General features: G+C 42.0%; 1 protein-coding gene across 1 annotated transcript in view; it reads left to right on the forward strand.

The window, feature by feature from the left end:
• The window catches only part of NOTCH2 (notch receptor 2), a 128292-nt gene that overhangs the window by 54213 nt on the left and 54674 nt on the right, over window positions 1–19405 (forward strand). Inside the window, exons 6-11 of the mRNA XM_090049474.1 lie at window positions 5054–5287; window positions 6161–6316; window positions 8880–9068; window positions 10303–10416; window positions 11769–11882; window positions 18897–19130. Of these exons, the coding sequence (XP_089905600.1) occupies window positions 5054–5287; window positions 6161–6316; window positions 8880–9068; window positions 10303–10416; window positions 11769–11882; window positions 18897–19130 (1041 nt within the window). The remainder of the gene's footprint in view (window positions 1–5053; window positions 5288–6160; window positions 6317–8879; window positions 9069–10302; window positions 10417–11768; window positions 11883–18896; window positions 19131–19405) is intronic.

Below are 19405 nucleotides of genomic sequence, written 5' to 3' on the forward strand. Positions count from 1 at the left end.
AAAAATTCAGAATGAATGATTCCTGTAATAAGAAAGCTGGTCGGCAGATGCAATCTTTGGAGAAACTTAAGACAATAAAATTAAATAGGTTTGAAGCCACATGTTGCCTAACATCTTCCTTGGGAGTATAGGGCTTGTTTCCATGGAGAACAACAGGAAGCAGTGGCTGTCTCTAAGGACAGCCTGTGGCCCTAGACCCATTGAGAATAGGTAATGGTAGCCACTTTCAGAAGTTATCCTTGGGTTTCTCTGAAGCTTTGTGCTAGTCTCTGAAGGAGAAGCTTTCAGTCATGAAGACTTAATTGCAAAAATGTCCAGTAATCCAGTAATGCCCTATCTTTAAAAAAACCGTAAGATTTCTAAAAAGATGCTTCTGGGTTTTTATTTGCCTTCTGTTGTTTGATCCTTTTTGGTAAAGGTGATATTCAACCTTTTTCTTTTTTCTCCTTTAAAAAGGGTCTAACTATTATGATTAAATGGAAATTTAGATTCTTATGCATTCACATGAGACCAGGAACTGGGTCTTTAGTATATGTCAACTCTTGGCATTTCACCCTTTATCTTGTAATGTTTGGGAACCCGAATTCTTAAATATCTTCTCAAAAGCTTCCTCTTGCAGTGATCAAGTGGGGAAGCAGAAGAGGAAACCAAGGAAGAGTGTGCAGGAAAATGTAGAGGGGTGAAGGAAGGGAAAAGGGGAATCTGTATAGGAAAGTGAGGAGAGTAGGAAGGAGGGAGAAACTGCAGTTTATACTACCTTCATCTGCTTTGTGGTACTCTGGTGATGTCAAGAAGCTTTGTGTTTAGTTTAACTGGTCAGTGTGCTGTGCTTGTCTTATGTCACTCTCAAATCTGGGTGTATACCTGAATCTGAATCCACTTCAAATCAGGAAAGATTTAAGGATGATGCAGAATTTCTTCAAACTGTTAAAATGCTCGGTAATAAAAGAGGAGCATTGCATTCATTTGGTTCCTTGTTTGTACGTTATTTGAAATGTAAGTGGCTGTAGCCCAGGGGCTTGTATTTGTGTTACAGTTTATTCCAGTGGACCAGGATGAGGCTATAAGGGAAAGTTTGGAAGCCTCGTTAGTGCTTGGAGAAAAGGGCACACAATCTGAGCAGAGCTCAGTGACGTGTGTGGGAATCCAGGCGCCAGAGAGAGAGAGGCAGGGAGCTGGGTGCCAGAGAACTTTGTGCCTGAGTGGTGTAGAGACACAAGAGCTGGAGGGTTCAGCGCAAAGGGGTTGCATAGAGATGATAACAACAGTATAACACTTGCAAGGCTTGGGACACGATAAAAGGGGAGGCTGGAGTCATGTGGTACGCCTTGGGTATTGAGGCATTAAGAGGGCAGCCTCTTGTCTAGAACCATCTATTCATTTTCATTACAACAAGGTGTGGAAGGTGAGTTAGGTGGGTGGACTGCCCATGACAGGTGGGCAGGCCTACCTAGAGATTGGTCTCGGGATGGCCCCTGTCACAGTGGTGTTCTACAGGGAGTATACTGTTTGTAACAGATTCAGAGTCAAATCACAGGTACATCTTCTGCATTAAAGGGGCTTTTCTTTACAGTCCCCCAGATGATCATTTTAAAGCATTGCTAAAGACTATGCCATTTTCTAAGGAAACCTCAGGAAAATCTAGTGGACATACAGGAAGAAATAATCCGTCTTTGGTTGAAATGTAATAGTCAGTTAGCATTCAGGAGGAAGGCTGTTCTTGGAAAACACGTAGCGTTTTTAGTTGTGTGAGGGGCCACTCTAGACCTGAGACTGCTGTTGCTTTTAGAAGTCTCTCATTTACACTGGCTCTGCTCAGAGAGATGGTGCAGGATACTACAGGGTAAGTGAGGATTTTGCAGAACAATTCCCTCTCTGTGAACAGATGTTTCTTGAAGACAGCGCAGTAGTGGGCCACCTCTAGGGCTGGAAGAGATTCATTTTCTTAGTAACAAAATGGCTGCAGGCATTTAGTTACGGCCATGACTGAATACGGAAGTTGGTTGTATTATTGCCTTTTGTGGTACAAACAAGTTTATTAAAAACTGGTTTTGGAACATTGGCTTAAGTTGTTGGTAAGTTGATGATGTCAACTATAAAACTAACAGACAAGCGACTTAGACTAGTGCAAGAATGCATGTTTGCCTTGCAATGCATGATTCATTGCTCAGAAGACGATAACAATACTTGCAACCTTGGGTATAATTACTCAGGTAAGGTTTTTCTTAAATGTTCTCCCAAAAATACTGCTTTTTCCCCCACAAATTTCATAACCTGGATTCCTTGGTGGTGTCCCATATTCAACATATCCGTGTGGAAGCTAAAGTCTTACTTAATATTTTAGGTCATCTGTTTCTCATATGATTCAGAGGCAATAACTTAAAGACAACAGTGCCTTTTATGTAAACATTAATTGTTTTATCAAGGGTGTTCGTTGTTCCCTTAACTGTTCAGGGGAAAATCTGGAGCAGGCAGGATTAAAAACAGCAAGGAACGCTCATTTTAAGTATATTAGGAACAAAAAGATATTCTTAAACATGGTATACTAGAGGTAAATGACAACATTTATTAATGATGATGCAGAACATTTAAGTATAGCTGTTCCCTATATATGAAAAGACATAGGGTGACATGTATGTGTTGCTGGTGCATGAGGTACTCCTAGTCCAGGCAAAATACGGCCCATGGGGCCCCCCAAAAAATTTAGAAAATGTAATATTTATCTGCCCCTGGCTGCCTGTCAAAGATGACAGAAGCCAGCAGCTGTAGGACCCAGGGGAATCTGGCAGCAGGACTAAGCAGCCACAGCAGCAAGGCCAGCTCCCCAGAGTCGGAAGCCTGTGCCTAGCAGAAGGTTCTGGCCTGGGACTCTGGGGCTGTTCCTGTCTCCCAGTGCTGGAGATAAATTGAGATAGAGGGGAGGAGGGAGGCTGACCAGGCTGGTTCGCTTTCTGTTGTGTCCTGCGCTCTTGGCTGTACAGCTGGGACGTGGTGCTGGAGTGGTGAGTTGAGGGGGGGATGGGAAAGCAGCATGAGAAGGGCAGCTGTGACAGATGGGAGGGGAAAGTGGTCATGAACAGGGGCATGGGGCCTGCACTGATGCCCTGGGGCCAGGAGCGCAGAAGGCAGGATGGAGGAGCACTGGCAGGGGCTCTGCCTGCAGTGTGGGGGGAGGGAGGGCACGGGCTCTGGGCAAACCCTCCCCCCTTCACGTGTGCCTCAGTGCTCCCCAGCCGTCCTCATCCCACACACTCACAGCCTCCCACCAACCCCGTATCCATCCATACACACCCATATGCTCCCCCACCCCACATATACACCCACCCTACATACACACCCATGCCTATTCTGTCCCCCACAAACGCCACACACACCCATCCACCCAACTAACCCCTCCCACACTATACAAGAGTAAAACTTCATTCTAAACTATTATACTGTCATCTCTATGTACACTACACAAACGCATGTAAATCAGGACAAAAGTATTTTTTTGAAATGAAATTAATGAATGTTATAGTAAGTTTGATTTTTAGAATATTATTTGGTATTTTTCTGGTCAAACCCCCTTGCTGAAAGGAGTACTTCTGGGGGGCAGGGGGAGGGACTTCCGGTGAGAGAGGATAGGGGTTAGGGGGTGGGACTTCCAGTTCCAAGATGGCAACCAAAGGGGTGGGGCATCTGTCAAGGGGTGGGGCTATCCTTGTAGCCCTCAATGGCTTGCCAAAACTTGGGAAGCGGCCCTGCTTCCAAAATAATTTCCTGTCCCTGTCCTAATCCATTAGTAACTGAGGAGGTACATTAGGTAGTCTCAAGATAGATGCTTTTAAATCAGCTTTCCTAGACAGTTTGCAACCAAGAATTAAAAAAGAGTTTGCTGAGATCATTTCTGACCTGCCAATGTTCATTTTGAATTTCGAGCAGGCACTTGATTCCAGTGTGTATGGATGGTTTTACAGAAGGAAAACCCTTGATGCCAAAGAACCTTTGATCTAGTGGAGATGTTTATAAAAAAAATCCATGCTTAGAAGCTGAAACCAGATGAATTAAAATGAAAAAGGATGTGTACATTTTTAACAGTACAGGGTAAAAACCTTTAGAACAAGCTATTGAGGAAGCAGTGGATTCTTTACCTGTTGATATCTGGAGATTGGGATTAGGTGCTTGTCTGGAAGAATATGCTGTTGGTCAAATATCTGCTGTAGGGCTCAGTGGAGTGGTAATTGTGAAAAGTAATGGCCTTTGACATGGAGGAGGGTCAGGCTACTAGACAATTTTATGGTCCTTTCTGCCTTCAGCTGCTTGAATCTGGATTATACTGTGAATCAACTACATACTCAACTTCTTTTTATTCCAAATCTTTTCAGTCACTAAAACATTTTTTCAGAAAGTAGTTACTCATTTTTAAGTATGTATTAGAAAGGTACCATTAGCTGTTACTTGCAGAAATGCCTATAGATTAAAAACATAGGAGATTTTTAGAAACAGGAGCCTTTATGGGGCTTATCTCGAGACTTGATTTAGCTGTAAATTTGTATATTTATAAAAGCATTCACTTCTGCTGGCATTGGCCAATGTGCATTTTGGATACTGAGGATGGTTTCAGCTGCTTTCTCTTGCAGGACTTTGCTTTTTTCTCGTTCTGGCTGTTTTTTTTTACCCTTCACAGGCCTTTTCTTCCTGCTTGATTCTAACATCACTCAGGTTGCTCTTAGCTCTGCAAAGGTGTCTTTGTGATCCTCCTGCCTCTTGCACTTTGTCTCTTCAGATGTATGCTGATTTTCCCACCCCCTCCATCACTCAGTCTCCATGGTTCAGCTCTTTCTTTATGATCACATGTTAATGAGCTTCACCACGTGCCTTAGTACATGATTACACATTTTTGAAGTTCTGAGGCTTGTGCTGTATATAGCACATTATCTAGAATAAAGAATCTGAGTCTAGATTTTAGCTTTAGTGTTCCCCTCCGTTTAGAGCCATCCTGTGCAAGGTTTTTCCCTTTGTGTGTCTTTGTGAATGCAGTTGTGTTAATTTTGTTCCTCTTTCCTTTCAGGTCAATTCTGTACTGAGGATGTGGATGAATGTCAGCTGCAGCCCAATGCCTGCCAAAATGGAGGTACCTGCACCAACCACAATGGCGGCTATGCCTGTGTTTGTGTCAACGGCTGGAGTGGGGATGATTGCAGTAAGAATATTGATGACTGTCTTACTGCTTCCTGTGCCAATGGATCTACTTGCATTGATCGTGTGGCTTCATTTGCGTGCATCTGTCCAGAAGGAAAGGCAGGTAAGGATGAAACAAGCTCAAAGTTTGGGGTTGCTGCTGCTGTCAAAAGTGCTGACAAAACAGAAAGAACTTCCTAAAACGTACCTTAAAAAAAAATAGCAAGAGTGTTTCCAGTTGTTTGCCAGCGCACCCAACTGGTTGAAAGATTTTTGTGTAGACAAAGAGAGAGCTACTTGACTAACCTGGACTGAAACCTCTAGTAGCCTGAGAGAGGGTATGCGGTGAGTAAGCCCTGGGCCTCTTCAGTAACTCTGCTTCTCTCTTCCCATCCGTCCTTCCCCCCTAAGATTGAACTGGGGGAACTGAGGTATATATATTAAAGTGGGGAAGCTGAGGAATGTTGATTACTCCCCCATAAAGCTGTAACGCTGCCCTTGCAGCCACAGCAGGTAATTGCCTCCTGGTATAGATTACAAACTAAGAGTACTAAATCTTCACAGGAGCCACGCTGGTATGTGGAGGGTGAGTAGCCCATGGCTGTGGTGAGGACTGAGTTGCATGTGCCTGTATGTGTGTGTATGAGCTACAGCACCATAGTAGTTGGCGTGAGGAAAGAGAAGCTGACTGGGAAATGCTGCTCCCCACAAAAGCTTTGGTAACTAAGCTGTTACTGAACTCTAGGAGTGCTGGAAATCCTTTGTAACCACATATAAATATATCCAAATTATGCTGTAGTGTGCATGGTGAAAATCCTAATAGCAACTTGTTGGCAAAACAACATCTCCCAAAGCTCTGGTCATGTTCTGGCATGGAAAGTTGGACCTCCATCAAAAGATCAGGTTGGAGAACACAAGCATGTAGAGTGCAGTTTGATTTAGATTTTATTTTTCTTGTTGGTCAGCTTATTAGTGTGATATTCATTTGTGTTTGTAGGCCTCCTGTGTCATCTGGATGATGCATGTGTTAGTAACCCCTGCCAGAAGGGGGCTCTATGTGATACCAACCCTATGAATGGACACTATATCTGCACTTGTCCCCAAGGCTACAAAGGAGCAGACTGTACTGAAGATGTAGATGAGTGTGCTATGGGTAAGTTTCCAGTCGAAGTTTTCATTTACTAACAATGGATTATCTACATCGCAGACTTGGGGGAAGGGATAGAAATAGCTTATGGAGGTACTTGGGTTAGGTGAGGACGCAAAGGTAAGGTTGTATCCTGAACATTATTCCATCATTTTAAAGCTCTAATTATTTCTAAGCACTTCACTGACAATACAATTTCACCACAACTCCATAAGAAGGCAAGAGCTTCCTATTCTTTAATGGAAACTAAGATGGAGATTGTGCCAGGCTCAGGGGATAAAAGCCATCAGTCAGGATCTCACACTTAAGGCATTTATAGACGTATTCTGTGATGGGGTGTGGCACTTTAATTAGCGAGCTGCACTAATGAAAAGTCCCCACACATCAAGTATATCAGTGTCTCCGCGCTGAAAAATGGTGGTGGGGGAACAAACTTTAGTTTAAAGCACCCCACTGCTATTTTTCAGCACGGAGATGGTGATACGCATATGCCAGGGTTGCTGGAGTGCGGAAATTTCCATGCTCCAGCAGCCTCGATTAATTGAGTGTGCTCCACTGCGCTGGACATACAGTACATCAGAGCAGCCTTGCTGCACATCTTTAGGAGCCCCCAGGTACCAGATTATGAAAGCACGATCTAGCTGGTGTCCTTTCTGGCCCAGGCTAGTACTAGTTGCTTCAGGAAAAAGTCCAAGAAACCCTGCAATAATTAAGCACAGGATATTTTCCAAGCAGAATGTTACAGTTAACTTTCAGAGCATTCAGCTTTGTTGCTTACAAAACTCTTGGGTTGTCTTCTGTCCTTTTCAGCTCTGGTTATTCATTTTGGCCATGAAGCTATCCAACCCTTTTTACTACTTTAAGCTCATGGCTTCAAATACAACTTGAGGTAGCGAGTTCCCTGACCTAACTATAGTAAATGGAAAGTGTGTCCTCTTAACAATTTGGTGTATATCATCTCTGCATTTCATTAAATATCTGTTGCTTTTGTTGAGCTCTGTGTTTTTGTGTTTTGAGACCAAGAGAAGAAGAACCCAACAAACTTCTGTGCCACTATTAATTGTGGGCCTTTATCATATTTCCTGTTCTCTGTTTCCTTGTATGATTTTCAGTCTCTTTATAAGAATTTTTCCATTCCTTGAACAATCCCAGTACTACTCCGAATGCTGTCTAATTCTGCAATCTCCTTCTAGAGGAGGATTGCCAAAATAATGTACCAGGTTTCAGGTAGTGCGGCATACTTTTTAATTTATGGCAAGATTTCCGTTCTTTTTGAGTTCCTAATAAACCCCAGTACTGTCTTCAGGGAATCTGATTAGATTCATTCTTCATAAAGACTCTTGCCTGGCTGATGTAACCTCTGAAGAATTTATAGAATCTGAACACATGAAAGAACTTAACAGGCAAGGTTCTTGAATATTTTGTCAGTTAGTGGGGAAATGACTGATGTGTAGAAAGGCTATAGATGGAGAAGATCACTTGCTGTAGAGATGAGTGAGTTTCTTTGTATAATGATTCTAGAGATGCGGCCTAAAAGGACAGAGAAACCTGTATGAGAGTCTCCCCCACCTTTTATGAGCCAATTCTGACCTTTAAGTGTGCTAAAATATATTGATGACAGCTCATCTCTACCTTTAGATCAAATCACTATTCTTTTAGTCCCTTCGTGTACCCTTTTAAGAAGCTTCTTTATATTTCTTGTCTATAGTGAGTGTTTTTTCCCCTCCCTCATGATGTGGACTTGCTGGCCAAATGGCTTTGGTACAGGACTGTGTCAGGGTCTCCTGAGTTTTTAAATGGATTCTGATATGTATTTGCCTAAATTACTTTACCAGGTTCCTGGCTCATTTTATTTTTTCCAGTACCCAAAGAACTGTAACGGGACGTCATTATTCTCATTGGAATCATCTGAAGATACCATCTGCTTTATGTCTATGCAGCTCAAATCCTGCTGGTTTCTCTGCCATAGTAACTTAAACATTTTAGCTAATCTGCTCTTTCTCGTATGCTTTTGCTGCATTTCAAGTGACTGTTTGTGTTATATATCTTGCCTTTCAATTTATCTTTCCTTGAATGCATTGGTTACTTTTTCCAAGCTGAATCTTGTGTTATTTCCTGACCTTAACTTATGTCCAAGGTCAATCTGACTATGATATAGGCAGCAAAGGCCACATGGGCTAAGGGTCATTTTGCTGGCCTCTGTGCTGAAGCAAGCAGGCAAGTTGAAAAGGTGATTTAAAGCCTCCTATCCAAAATAAGCTTATGTTTTCAGATCCCTGGTCAGAGCTGCTGTCAGTGCCCCTGCAGGACCCATGAAAGTGGGGAGAACATCAGAATGCTCTTCTGACTGTGTGATGGTACTTGGGAGATTTTCCTTCCTATCTACAAGAAGCTGGAAGCTGGTACATTTTTCCCAATGCCACAGAAAGGGCAGTAGCCATCTCCTATTAGGCAGAAGAGATCTCATTTCAGGCAGTGGTGATACAAGAAAGGATGGGATTATTGGTGGTGTCGAGACCACCATGAGCGGAAGAGTAGATTCTGATCTATAAATGAATGTCTCTTACAGCAAACAGCAATCCGTGTGAACATGCTGGAAAATGTGTGAATACTGAAGGCTCCTTCCACTGTGAGTGTCTGAAGGGATACACAGGACCGCGCTGTGAAATGGACATTAATGAGTGTCATTCCAATCCATGCCAAAATGATGCCACTTGCCTGGATAAAATCGGGGGATTCACATGTCTGTGTATGCCAGGTAAGGCGAGTTTCCCAGGAATTTCTAACAAGGATGGGAAAGATCAAAAATGTGAGGGCAGAAAATGATTACAGCAGTTTAGAAATGGAAGATGTGTGCGTGACGGGGTGCCTAAGGACCAGGCTGGAGAGTTTTCTGTGTGCATGCCAGTCTTGAAGGTTTGCTGGTATGTGAGTGGAGGAAAAAGAGGTGGAGGAGGAGGAGAAGCAGAAACCTGACAGTAAATGTGTTAACGAAGCCTAGCTTGTAAAAACATAGACTTGTTATTCATTGTTTAATGAGATGTACAGAAGTGATTTGTTTTAAAGTTAGCAGAAACCGTGTTTGAGTGACTGAGTAAGTTCTCAACTGTGTGTTTTTATATTGTTGTTTGGGAAAATTCCCAGGGCACTGTCAAGTCTTGTTTTATATATTCCCAAGTAAAGGGTTTTCAGAACTTTGGGCAACTAGTCAATAGACTGATAGATCTCACTGTTTAAAAAATATTCCATGTTTTGAAATCCTTAACTTTATAGAATTTGCGATATAAATAATACAAGTGGCCCATGTTGTTAGTTCACTGTTTTCCCTTCTTGTCATGACCAATACTTGATGTTTCCTTTAAAAAAATAAGTAAAGAAAATGAAGAAAAAGATGTTTTTGGCCAGTTGACAGCCTAATATTCAGGCCAGTACTAATATGGATGAAGAATTCTGACCTGTGCAACCAATTATTTGGCATCCAAAAGTATAGAGTGAATTTACCCTAGCCATAGGAAGTCCAGGACCAGTGTCTTCCATTGTTTCCAAAGTTATTCATCCCCTCTAAGGACCCTCCCCCATCACACCGTTTACAAATATGCTTGGTCTTATGGCATAACTTACGGACACTGTCATTTTCTACGTTAGCGAGATCTGGCATTGATTTTTAGCAGTACAGGAGACCCTCACCATTCAGGGGGGATATGTTCTCAAATGCTGTGCCCCCGGCAGCTGGGAGTGGGGCACGGCTGCACTGGTGGCAGCAGGAGCATGGCGGAAGCGCAGCGGCAGGAGCCTGGCAGCGGCAAGCGTGGAGCTCCAAGGAGCTCCTTTAAGTGTATTTAAGATGTGGGTTCGGCATTCGCAAATATTTGAAACCACAAATGCTGAACCTGCGAATAGCGAGGGTTTCCTGTAGAATAAGGGGAAGCCAACAAACTGGGTACTTCTGGAGCCCTTTTGTCATCCCCTGTAATCTGTTGTCTTTTTTTCAGGGTTTAAAGGCATGCACTGTGAACTGGAGATCAATGAATGCCTTAGTAGTCCCTGTGTGAACAATGGAGAGTGTCTGGATAAGGTCAATCACTTTCTGTGCAAATGCCCACCTGGTAAGTTCTCCCGTCCTGCATCTGTTCTGTGCATCTGTCTACAAAGGCCTAGTATTCTATAAGGAAGGGCAGAGTGCAAGCGTGTGTAGGGTTTACTTGTCTTAGGAAGTCCCAGTTCAGCACCCAGCTTCAGACTCATCCAAGGAAAACAGTAATGATTCACTGTAATGCCTGATGAATAAGCATAGGTCTGTACTCAGCTGAAGTGATGCAGCACTGGAACTATGTACTTAATTACACGTGTTAAGACTAAACACCTAGCCTCAAAGGTGTTAGGTGGCACCTGCTGTTTCACTTGTTAAGAACATTGGGGTGAATTACAGACCAATCTTTCTAGATACATTTTTTTCAAAAAATGAGAAATCCTTGAGAGAGGCAAGGATTTTTGTGGGTGGTTTTTTTTTTTTTTTTTATTGGGCTACCTTCATGGCCCATTGTCAGGCTTTACTTTTTATTTTCCTCCAGGTTTGAGGACTAAGCTTTTCCCCCCTGTAGCATAGGCAGGGGGCTCAGCACTCCTGTCTAGAAAGGAGAGGCTGCTCTTGAACAAAGGGACCAGCACCAGGTGTCAGGTCTAGTGTCTTGCAAGCCACTGGGCGGGGGGCAAAAGTAAATGTTTTTCCTTCTCAAAAATTACTTACCTTGACACATGTCTAGTCTCTATCCCCTATGTGTGGTGATGAGTTCTTGGGCATGCCAATGGAATTAATTGTCCAATTTTTCCCTTGGTCCCAAACCATTCTTGAATCTTCACTGGCCTTCCTTAGTACTTGAGTCCCATTACTTCTGAGTCTCTTACCATAACTGACATTGATGCTGTTCATCAGTTATAAAGTATTGTGAAGTATAGCCCTATATTGTGCAGTAGATCCTAAGTTGTTGGAATACTCTCTTACTAGAGGCTGTAGTAAGAGATGCATCTTTTCCTCATGCTGTGTTACTTGCTTTGACTGTCAGAAATTTTCCTCTGTTTCTCTTTTGCCAGTGACATTTCATTTTCCCGAGAGTACCAACATGTAGAGTCTTTACTCTCCCCTTGTTATGTTTCTGTTGCTCCGGCCAGTCCTTTTATGAGTATCATTAAAATTGTTCCTGCCTCTTTGACTTGTAGGGCAGAAAGTTCCTATAGGCTGGTTGTTTGCTGGGCCAGAAACCAACCAGTTGAAAGAGCAGAGTGGAACTAAGGGTGCAGTCCAGCCTAGTTCCACCAAATAATACTGGGGCAGTTCTTAAGAGTTAGTAAAGAATCCTTGGCAATGATCTGTTAGCCAGAGTCCTGCCTGGATTGCTTTGAGCAGCAAGAAGGAACAACTCCTTGAGTTGCTTCAGTATTGTTTCCTTTTCATTTTCAGGTTTTACTGGAGCCGTGTGCCAGATTGACATCGATGACTGCTCCAGCACACCTTGCCTAAATGGAGCAAAGTGCATTGATCATCCCAATGGCTATGAGTGCCAGTGTGCTACAGGTTAGCCTCTATACAGCTTCTCATATTCTGGCAACTATTGTGGATGTAGAGAAGAGGGCTGGAGGAAGGAGGGGGAGGTGTCAGCTGTATGCTATCTGTGAAATACTGTTTTTCATGAAGCTTTGCTACCAAGCCTTTTGCAGCAGAGACTAGCACAAGTATCACTTAGGTAAAGTAAACCTTCTGGTTTGTGACTGCAACTGGTTGGAGTCTTAGCTTTGATCTTTGTCTCATCACTTATTTTCCATGGGGGGAGAATGTCTCCTGTACTAGCTGGTGTTGTGGTGTTTTTCATTCAGGGATCCTGGGTTGGGGGGATGGAGTCCTTTTTCTGGGACTGCAGCATAGGTGTAAATGAAAGAACTGGCAACCAAAGACCAAGAAATGAGTGATGAATGCTACACTGCATTCCTTCCTGCCTGTTTACTTCCTGACTACTTAAGTCTTCCATTTCCCACTCTTTTAGACACATCAAGAGCAATAAATGTGCACAATGCCTTAAAATTTGGCCACTCAGAAAATGCATTATGCAATTTATGGTCAACTGCCAAAATTTTGGCTCTTAAATGACTGGCCCAACATCATGTTAGGAGCTCCTACTCAGGAGAGCCAAGGATACACCCGACTTTCTGGGTGGCATTCAGCCCTTGGGTTGCATGGGCAACTTTAAACCTAGTACTTCCCATCTTACTTCGTAACTCAGTCGTAGTACTTTTAGGATTTATTTTGGAATGCTTGATATAGTCACTTCACACTAAAGGAAGCAGGCCTTTAGAGCTATCTGAGGAAAGGTTTCGTTCTGTGATTGATTGTGAACCCGTGTAGCTGAATGAGGCTTAGTGGTTTCTACTTAATGGCTGCTGAGGTGGGTAATGATGCCCCCTGTTATCGCTTTACTGAAGGTTTTGAGATGAGGTGTGCTCTAGAAGTGAAGAATGAATTGTCTGAGGCAGAGGATTAGTTAGGAAGGCTCTCCTTTTGTTCTGTTCCAGACTTTGCTACTTATTTCCTTCAGTTTCCCAATCTGTAAAATTTAATGGTGTTCAAATGCATCACAAAGAGCTTTATTCACTAATAGTTTGCTAAGTCCATGAGGAAGGAACAGTGTAAGCCCTGAATAACCCTGAAGTGAAGTTTGTATTTTTTGACAGTGAAATAATGATTTACTTGCAAATATACACAAAGGATTTAGAAAGCCTGTCTGTAAAAAAGGGCTGGATTAATCTCCAGAGCTGCCTTTGTCTCAGATGAGAACTCTAAGGCTGGATGAATTCACATGAGTTTCCTCTTATTTCTAGCAGAGCATTTAAATAATCGAATTCTGTTTAGTAGCTGTTCAAGATGCAATAATATGTCTAGTCGAGATAATTTATTTTGTGCTGTTCAAAATGCAGAGATCCACCTAGAAGAAAAAAGCTTAGAGTTCTAAAAGTTCAAGAGAACTGAAATGTCTAATTTAAGATAAGACTTTCTTTTCTCCCTTTTCTATTCTCTTTTTTCCTTTATCCTGATATTTATACTGGGCATGCAAGTAGTAGAGGGTGTCAAGGGTAGTCTAATACCATGTTTTTCCATAGGGATTGTGTTGACCATAAACTCTTTGGGATAAGGTCCATATTTTTTCTGTATATTTGTACAACACCTACCACATGGCTTCTATAAGAAGCATCAGAATTTGCCAAAATGGCATTTGGCTTTATTGGGGAAAGTTCATAGACGGTTTTAGAATAGAAAGACTAATTCACAGCATATTAGGACAATCCTTAAACGATGAAACAAATTGCTGAGAGCTGTGGTATATTTTCTGCTGCATCAAGACCTTATATCAAGGCTAGATGTCATTCTGTAAGATGTTTTCTAGGTAACTTGGCTGTTACCACACTCAGTATAGGAATCATTGGTTGGAACTGCATAGCTTGTTACACAGGAAGGCCAGGTGAATTGTTCTGCTGTCTTCTGGACCTCACATCTATGCATTTAATACAAGCTAATGATTGGCTAGACAGCAATCACATATCCAGATTCTCTTGGAGAAATAGTTGAGTGACACTTGGGTATTACAAATGACCATGACTGGTTATGCCAGAAAGGTAGCTTCTCTAAAGTAAATTTAATTCAGACATCAGTGTCCCAAAAGAAGCCTAATAGAAGCTGGCTATCCTAATAAAAGATTACTATACATTTATTAGAAATGGGTGCTATAGTTCTGGTGTTTTCAGGTAAAGGAAACTTTTCCTCTGTTTTAAAAGAATATATACAAAAAAATTCCTATAATGTGGACCTGATGCATGAAAATGATGGTAGCAACATTTATTGTAACTATCTACATGTGGCATTTACTTGGAGAAATAATTCTAGATGCTAGGAGGCACCTCTTCAGTGACACGCTTGTCAAAATGTTCTGAACTGAGATGGTGGCAGGTTCTAAAATGTCTGTTACTGTCCTGGCCTGCATTTTAAAGCCAAATTATTCCCTCTGTCCAGATAATTTCCCTGTGGAATAGTGATACAGATTAGGGTATTTTTTCTTAGAGGAGGTTTTAAAATATAGAGTGGAATGACTCAAATCAGAAGAGAATGAGTAGTTGTTTTCAGGTTTACCCTTACATTATTCAATGTGACAGACTCCTCTGTCAGGGAAAAGGAAAAGCCTGGGGTTTTTTTTGGTTTTTTGGACTTGGAAGCAGTATGCATCTGCCTCAACCTGGTGTGTGGTCCAAGTAATTTTTGCTTAGTGAAGAGGGGGAACTTTTGTTTCCGAATCCTTTGCAAAATCTGCTAGAAGCATGAAGAACCAGGTGCCAATAATATAGGGTCACCTCACTCCAGTGGTGATAAGCAAAGAAGCAACAATGGACAATGGTGCATTATTAAAAGGAGTGAGAGGAAAAGACAGAGCTAAATCCAGCTGCTGATAGAGGGAGGGCGAGCAGCACCTTAACAAGAAGGTGCTGAATTAGCGTGTGGTTTGGGACCCATAGGGAATTTGGGGGCGTGGGAAATAGGATTGAAGGCAACCAAATGTACATAAAGGTGAAATGGTGATGTCTTAGAACTGCTAGCTCTAAATATCCCTGGTGTGGGACATCTACATCTTAACAATGTATTAATGAATCTTAAAGAAATGTATCTGACAGTGCCTAGCTTTAGGCTTAAGCCTTTTAAACCAAGGTAAAAATATTTGCTTGTCTTGTTTTTTGTCATTGAATGAGAGAAATCTATTGTGTTGCTAGACTGAATAGTACTATTGCTGGTTAGTATTCTAAGTAATAAATTAACTCGTTATTAAAACAGGTCAGACATGAGAAAGCATTGGTTGAATATATTCATTGTATTATTCTTTTCAGTATTGGTTAGATAATATTGTATTTACTCAAATATAAAACAGCCCTCAATAATTAGTTTCTGTGTATGGAAAATGTAAAAATTAGTTAACCTAATTAATTATTGGAGGTTTGCCTTGTATTTGTCCCCTTCCCTTTGCTACAGCAAGGAAAATAAATCTGGGGAGTCAGGTAGCCCCTTTCCCTCTGCTCCCACTCCTAACTTCCCCCTTCAGCCACTTCCTACCTCCTTACTGTCGGACCATACTCTCCCTGGGTACGTGGAAGTAAGGGGAAAATTTGAAAAATCTGACATAGAAATAACTTATATTTATAGTAATTTGCATATAGGCAAATTACTACAGGTATCCCATAGGCTTAGTTTATCCAGAATTGATGCATTTTACCTTTTTTTGAAACTGCTTCAAATTTTAGCACAGGTGCTCCATAAACATACTTTTAGGGCATGTGTAGACGGAACGAGGGCCATATGTGTATGACACTTTAAAACCAGTTAAATGCTTTTGCACCGCTTTAACGGTGTTTGCACGTGTCAGCAGCATATTGTGTACTAATTCCAGCTGTTGTAGCACATTCAGCAGCATAATGCACCTTAAATGACTTTGGGAGCAGCAAACTAAAACACCTCCAAGGAGTTTGTTTGCTGCCCTACAGCCACGGAGCGAAGCACCAGGCTTCATGTGGCTTCGGCTGTGCAGGCAGCCTGGCAGCAGCCCAGGAAGGCAGGCTCCAATGAAGGGGGTGGGGAGAAGTGGCAAGCCTGATTTCCCCTCTTCCCCCTCACCCCTGGCTTGCCTGCCTGTATGAGCTGCATGCCTGCCATATTTAAAACTGTGGCTTTCACTTCCTTACTGATCAGGCGTGAGCAGTGGAGGGGCACAGCAGCTTCTTTTATTTTGTATGTTCCCCCATGCACCCTCCTTACTAATCACTCCTGATTAGTGGGGAGGTGAAAACCACTACTGTAAATATGGTGCTGTTTTTGCCTCCCAGCCAGCCACAACAAATAGTGTGGCTGCTAGGGTCCCTTGCCCAGTCAGCAGAGAGTAGCAAAAATGGTGCCGTTTAAAACTGAGATTTTTGCCTCCCTGCCAGTCAGGAGCAAGCAGTGAGTAGTGGGGCCTTTCTGCGATCAATGGTGGGGGGAGGGGGCAGTGCACAGGGGAACCTGCAAGATTAAAGGAGTCACAGCACACCCCACTCCTGCTTTGAACTTGGTAGGTCCCTAACTATATGGTTAAATCATATGCCAATTTTATGGAAATGGCAGATTCCTCTCTAGCTTGCTTCTACAGCCATACAGTTGAGGGCAAGCAAAACTTGGGGGCATCCAAACCCCATTGCCTCCAGGCTTGGGCTTGCACATTGAATGCTTGCCAAAGGATATGGAAGCATCTGAAGCCCCAGGCAGGGGTGGAGGATGCTTGCTGGTAGTAGGGCCACATATGGTTCTTGGCTAACTCATGGATTTGGAATCGATTTGGCTGATTTGACTTGGAACATGAACAATTTTCTCTTTAAAAATTTTTTTAAAAAATTGTCATAATGGGGGGCTGCTTTTGTGTTTTCCTCCTAGCTGCTCCTTGGCCTTTTGGCTAGGAGCAAGCAAGACAAGGGGGCATCTGAACTCTGTGGCTTCCAGGCCTCATGCCACCAAAACAAAAAAAAAAACGTTCCTGTCAGTATGTTTGCAGAATATATAGGCCATGTGTTTTGTAGTCATGCTTAGTGTAGGCAGTCAGTTTCCGTTACTGAGCACATGCTACTTTTGGCAGCAGTTTAATGATAGACAGTGTATTTAATAAGGTTTCCATGTATGTGAATACAAGATGAGGGTTTTTTTTCCGCATGCTGATTGATGGGGGGGGTGAACTTTGTCTTGTATTTGAGTTATGTAGTATATTCATAAGAAGGGAACTGACTGCTATGAAGCTAGATGAAAGGTAGAAATTGCTGGACCACATACAGTTCTCCTGCTTTTTGCCTTTTCTTTCAATTCCTGACATTACTTGACTTCTCTTTCTCCACTCATAGCTCATGTCTCTTCTTTCCCCTTCTCTCCCCCTCTAGGCCTGTACACATTTCTTTCCTGCACAATGTGATATCTGCCTTTCTTTCTTTTCTTTTCTTCTAAATATAATTTTATATATGCCTTTTCTAACTTGCCCCGCCTCTCCTACTCCAATTTCCATATCTATCCCTTCAAGTGCACATTCACAGAGCTTGGAAATGATAGTGAACTAGCCACAAACCAGTATTTAAAAAGGGGAGGCGGTTGCCCATTTACAAATCCCAGTTGCCCACTAGGATGTCTGCTAGGATGCTGTCCCTAAACCTTACTGATGGGTTCAATTTGTGTTGGCATTCAATCTTTGAAGCTTGTAGCGCCTCCTTCCCATTTCATTACTAGAAGGCAGAAGGAGCATTTTTCATTCCCCAAGGCTCCCACCACAGAACCACTTGACTGAAAGATTTTTGTGCATTCACCGTCCTCTGCTTTGCCCCCATTCCAGCGGCTGTTTCAGGAATCCTCTGCTTTTCTTATTCCTTTCCCAATCTTCTGTTTAGTCCTTTCAGTGAATAGCTTCTGCTGTTGCTTCTCATGTTAAGAATTTAGCGTGAAACTGGTCAAATTCTTCTTGGTTTCTGTGCTGCCCACCCAGGAGGCTGTGTTGAGCCTGCATTCAGCTTCAGCTTGGACAGCTCTAAATATCTGCAGACATGGGAGTCACCTGTCTGCAGCCTTTGGCAAGAGAGCATTCTGTCATTTTACAACTGATTGAGCTTTGGAGCATTCAAAAGGCTTTTTCAACTGCAAAAACAGAACGCTTTCTTGACCTAAACCTTAAATTCTGCAGAAAGTCTCACTTTGTAAGGCTGGTGTATTAATTTATTATAATAAAAATAGTAAAGTCTACTAGGCATAGATAATGAAAACACTTCTTCAATTTTAAAATTCTAAATTCTAATCTACCGTCTTTTTCTTCCAAAAGAACCATAAAAGCTACTTACGTATGGGGTAGACCCATGATGGTGTCCCTTTCAGCCTTGCACTTTGTCTTACCTTTGTTTTAATTTTGTGCATGCAAAATAGTCATAATTTTTTTTCAGTGTGGTGTTTATTTGGGTTTTTTTTAGGGCCCTTATTCAAGGAAAGGATCTACAGGGCTATTTTATTTTCCCTGCTGGATTTTGTACAGCAATAGTAGTTCAGTGTCTTTGTCTGCAGTTTTCAACTTGTATCCAGGTGTCAACTCATGCTAGTTTGACTTATCTGAACACTTAAACATGGAGTATCTGAAGGAAAGACAGTGCCTTCAGTTATTTGGATACAGAATTGAATAAATAGGTTTGATGGTCAGGGGTACATTTTCCTCTGGCTTGTCTGAAATGAATGCATTTCAGGTAATTCTCTCTGGAAAGATTTTCCATCCAGCTTCTTCTGTAGTATTCTGTGCTATGCATGCTGTGGCTTTGTCTGCTGGTGTCCATGTTTAGGGGAGAGGTTAAAGATTATATACACAGCCAGTGTTTTTTGTTCCATGTACGATTTTACTGGGGGGGGGGTCCTGTTATGATGAATGCCATATTTTTGTTTGATACTCAATGCAGATTCCATCATAACATCTGTTAGCCTCTAAATGGCTCCTGTTGATTTGTTTCCTTTTAGGTTTTACTGGCATCTTGTGTGAGGAAAATATAAATAATTGTGATCCTGACCCTTGCCACCACGGTAGATGCCAAGATGGTATTGATTCATACACATGTGTCTGCAATCCTGGATACATGGGTGCCATTTGTAGTGAACAGATTGATGAATGCTACAGCAACCCCTGCCTTAATCAAGGACGCTGCATTGACTTGGTGAATGGTTACCAATGCAACTGTTTACCAGGCACATCAGGTACATAAGGGATAGGACGATAGGGTAGATAAAAATGAAGACTTCAGAAACTATTTAAAAAATTATGGTTTAGTCAGAAAAGTTCTGTATATACATGTATCTGTCTCTTTTCTGTTACCTGTTGTATAGTTTTAAACTTCCAAAGTGCTTGTTTCTGTAAACTAATTTGCTAGCTGTTGGCAGAAAGTATCTAGGTATAATAAAAAATTCTAAGAAGTTTCACACTTAAAATGATTATTTGTGGTGAAAAAGGGTGAGTTCAGGGTGCCACTATT

Source organism: Crocodylus siamensis, chromosome 5 (assembly GCF_052110815.1).
Source record: "Crocodylus siamensis isolate JL-2025a chromosome 5, ASM5211081v1, whole genome shotgun sequence".
NCBI classification, from domain to species: Eukaryota; Metazoa; Chordata; order Crocodylia; family Crocodylidae; genus Crocodylus; species Crocodylus siamensis.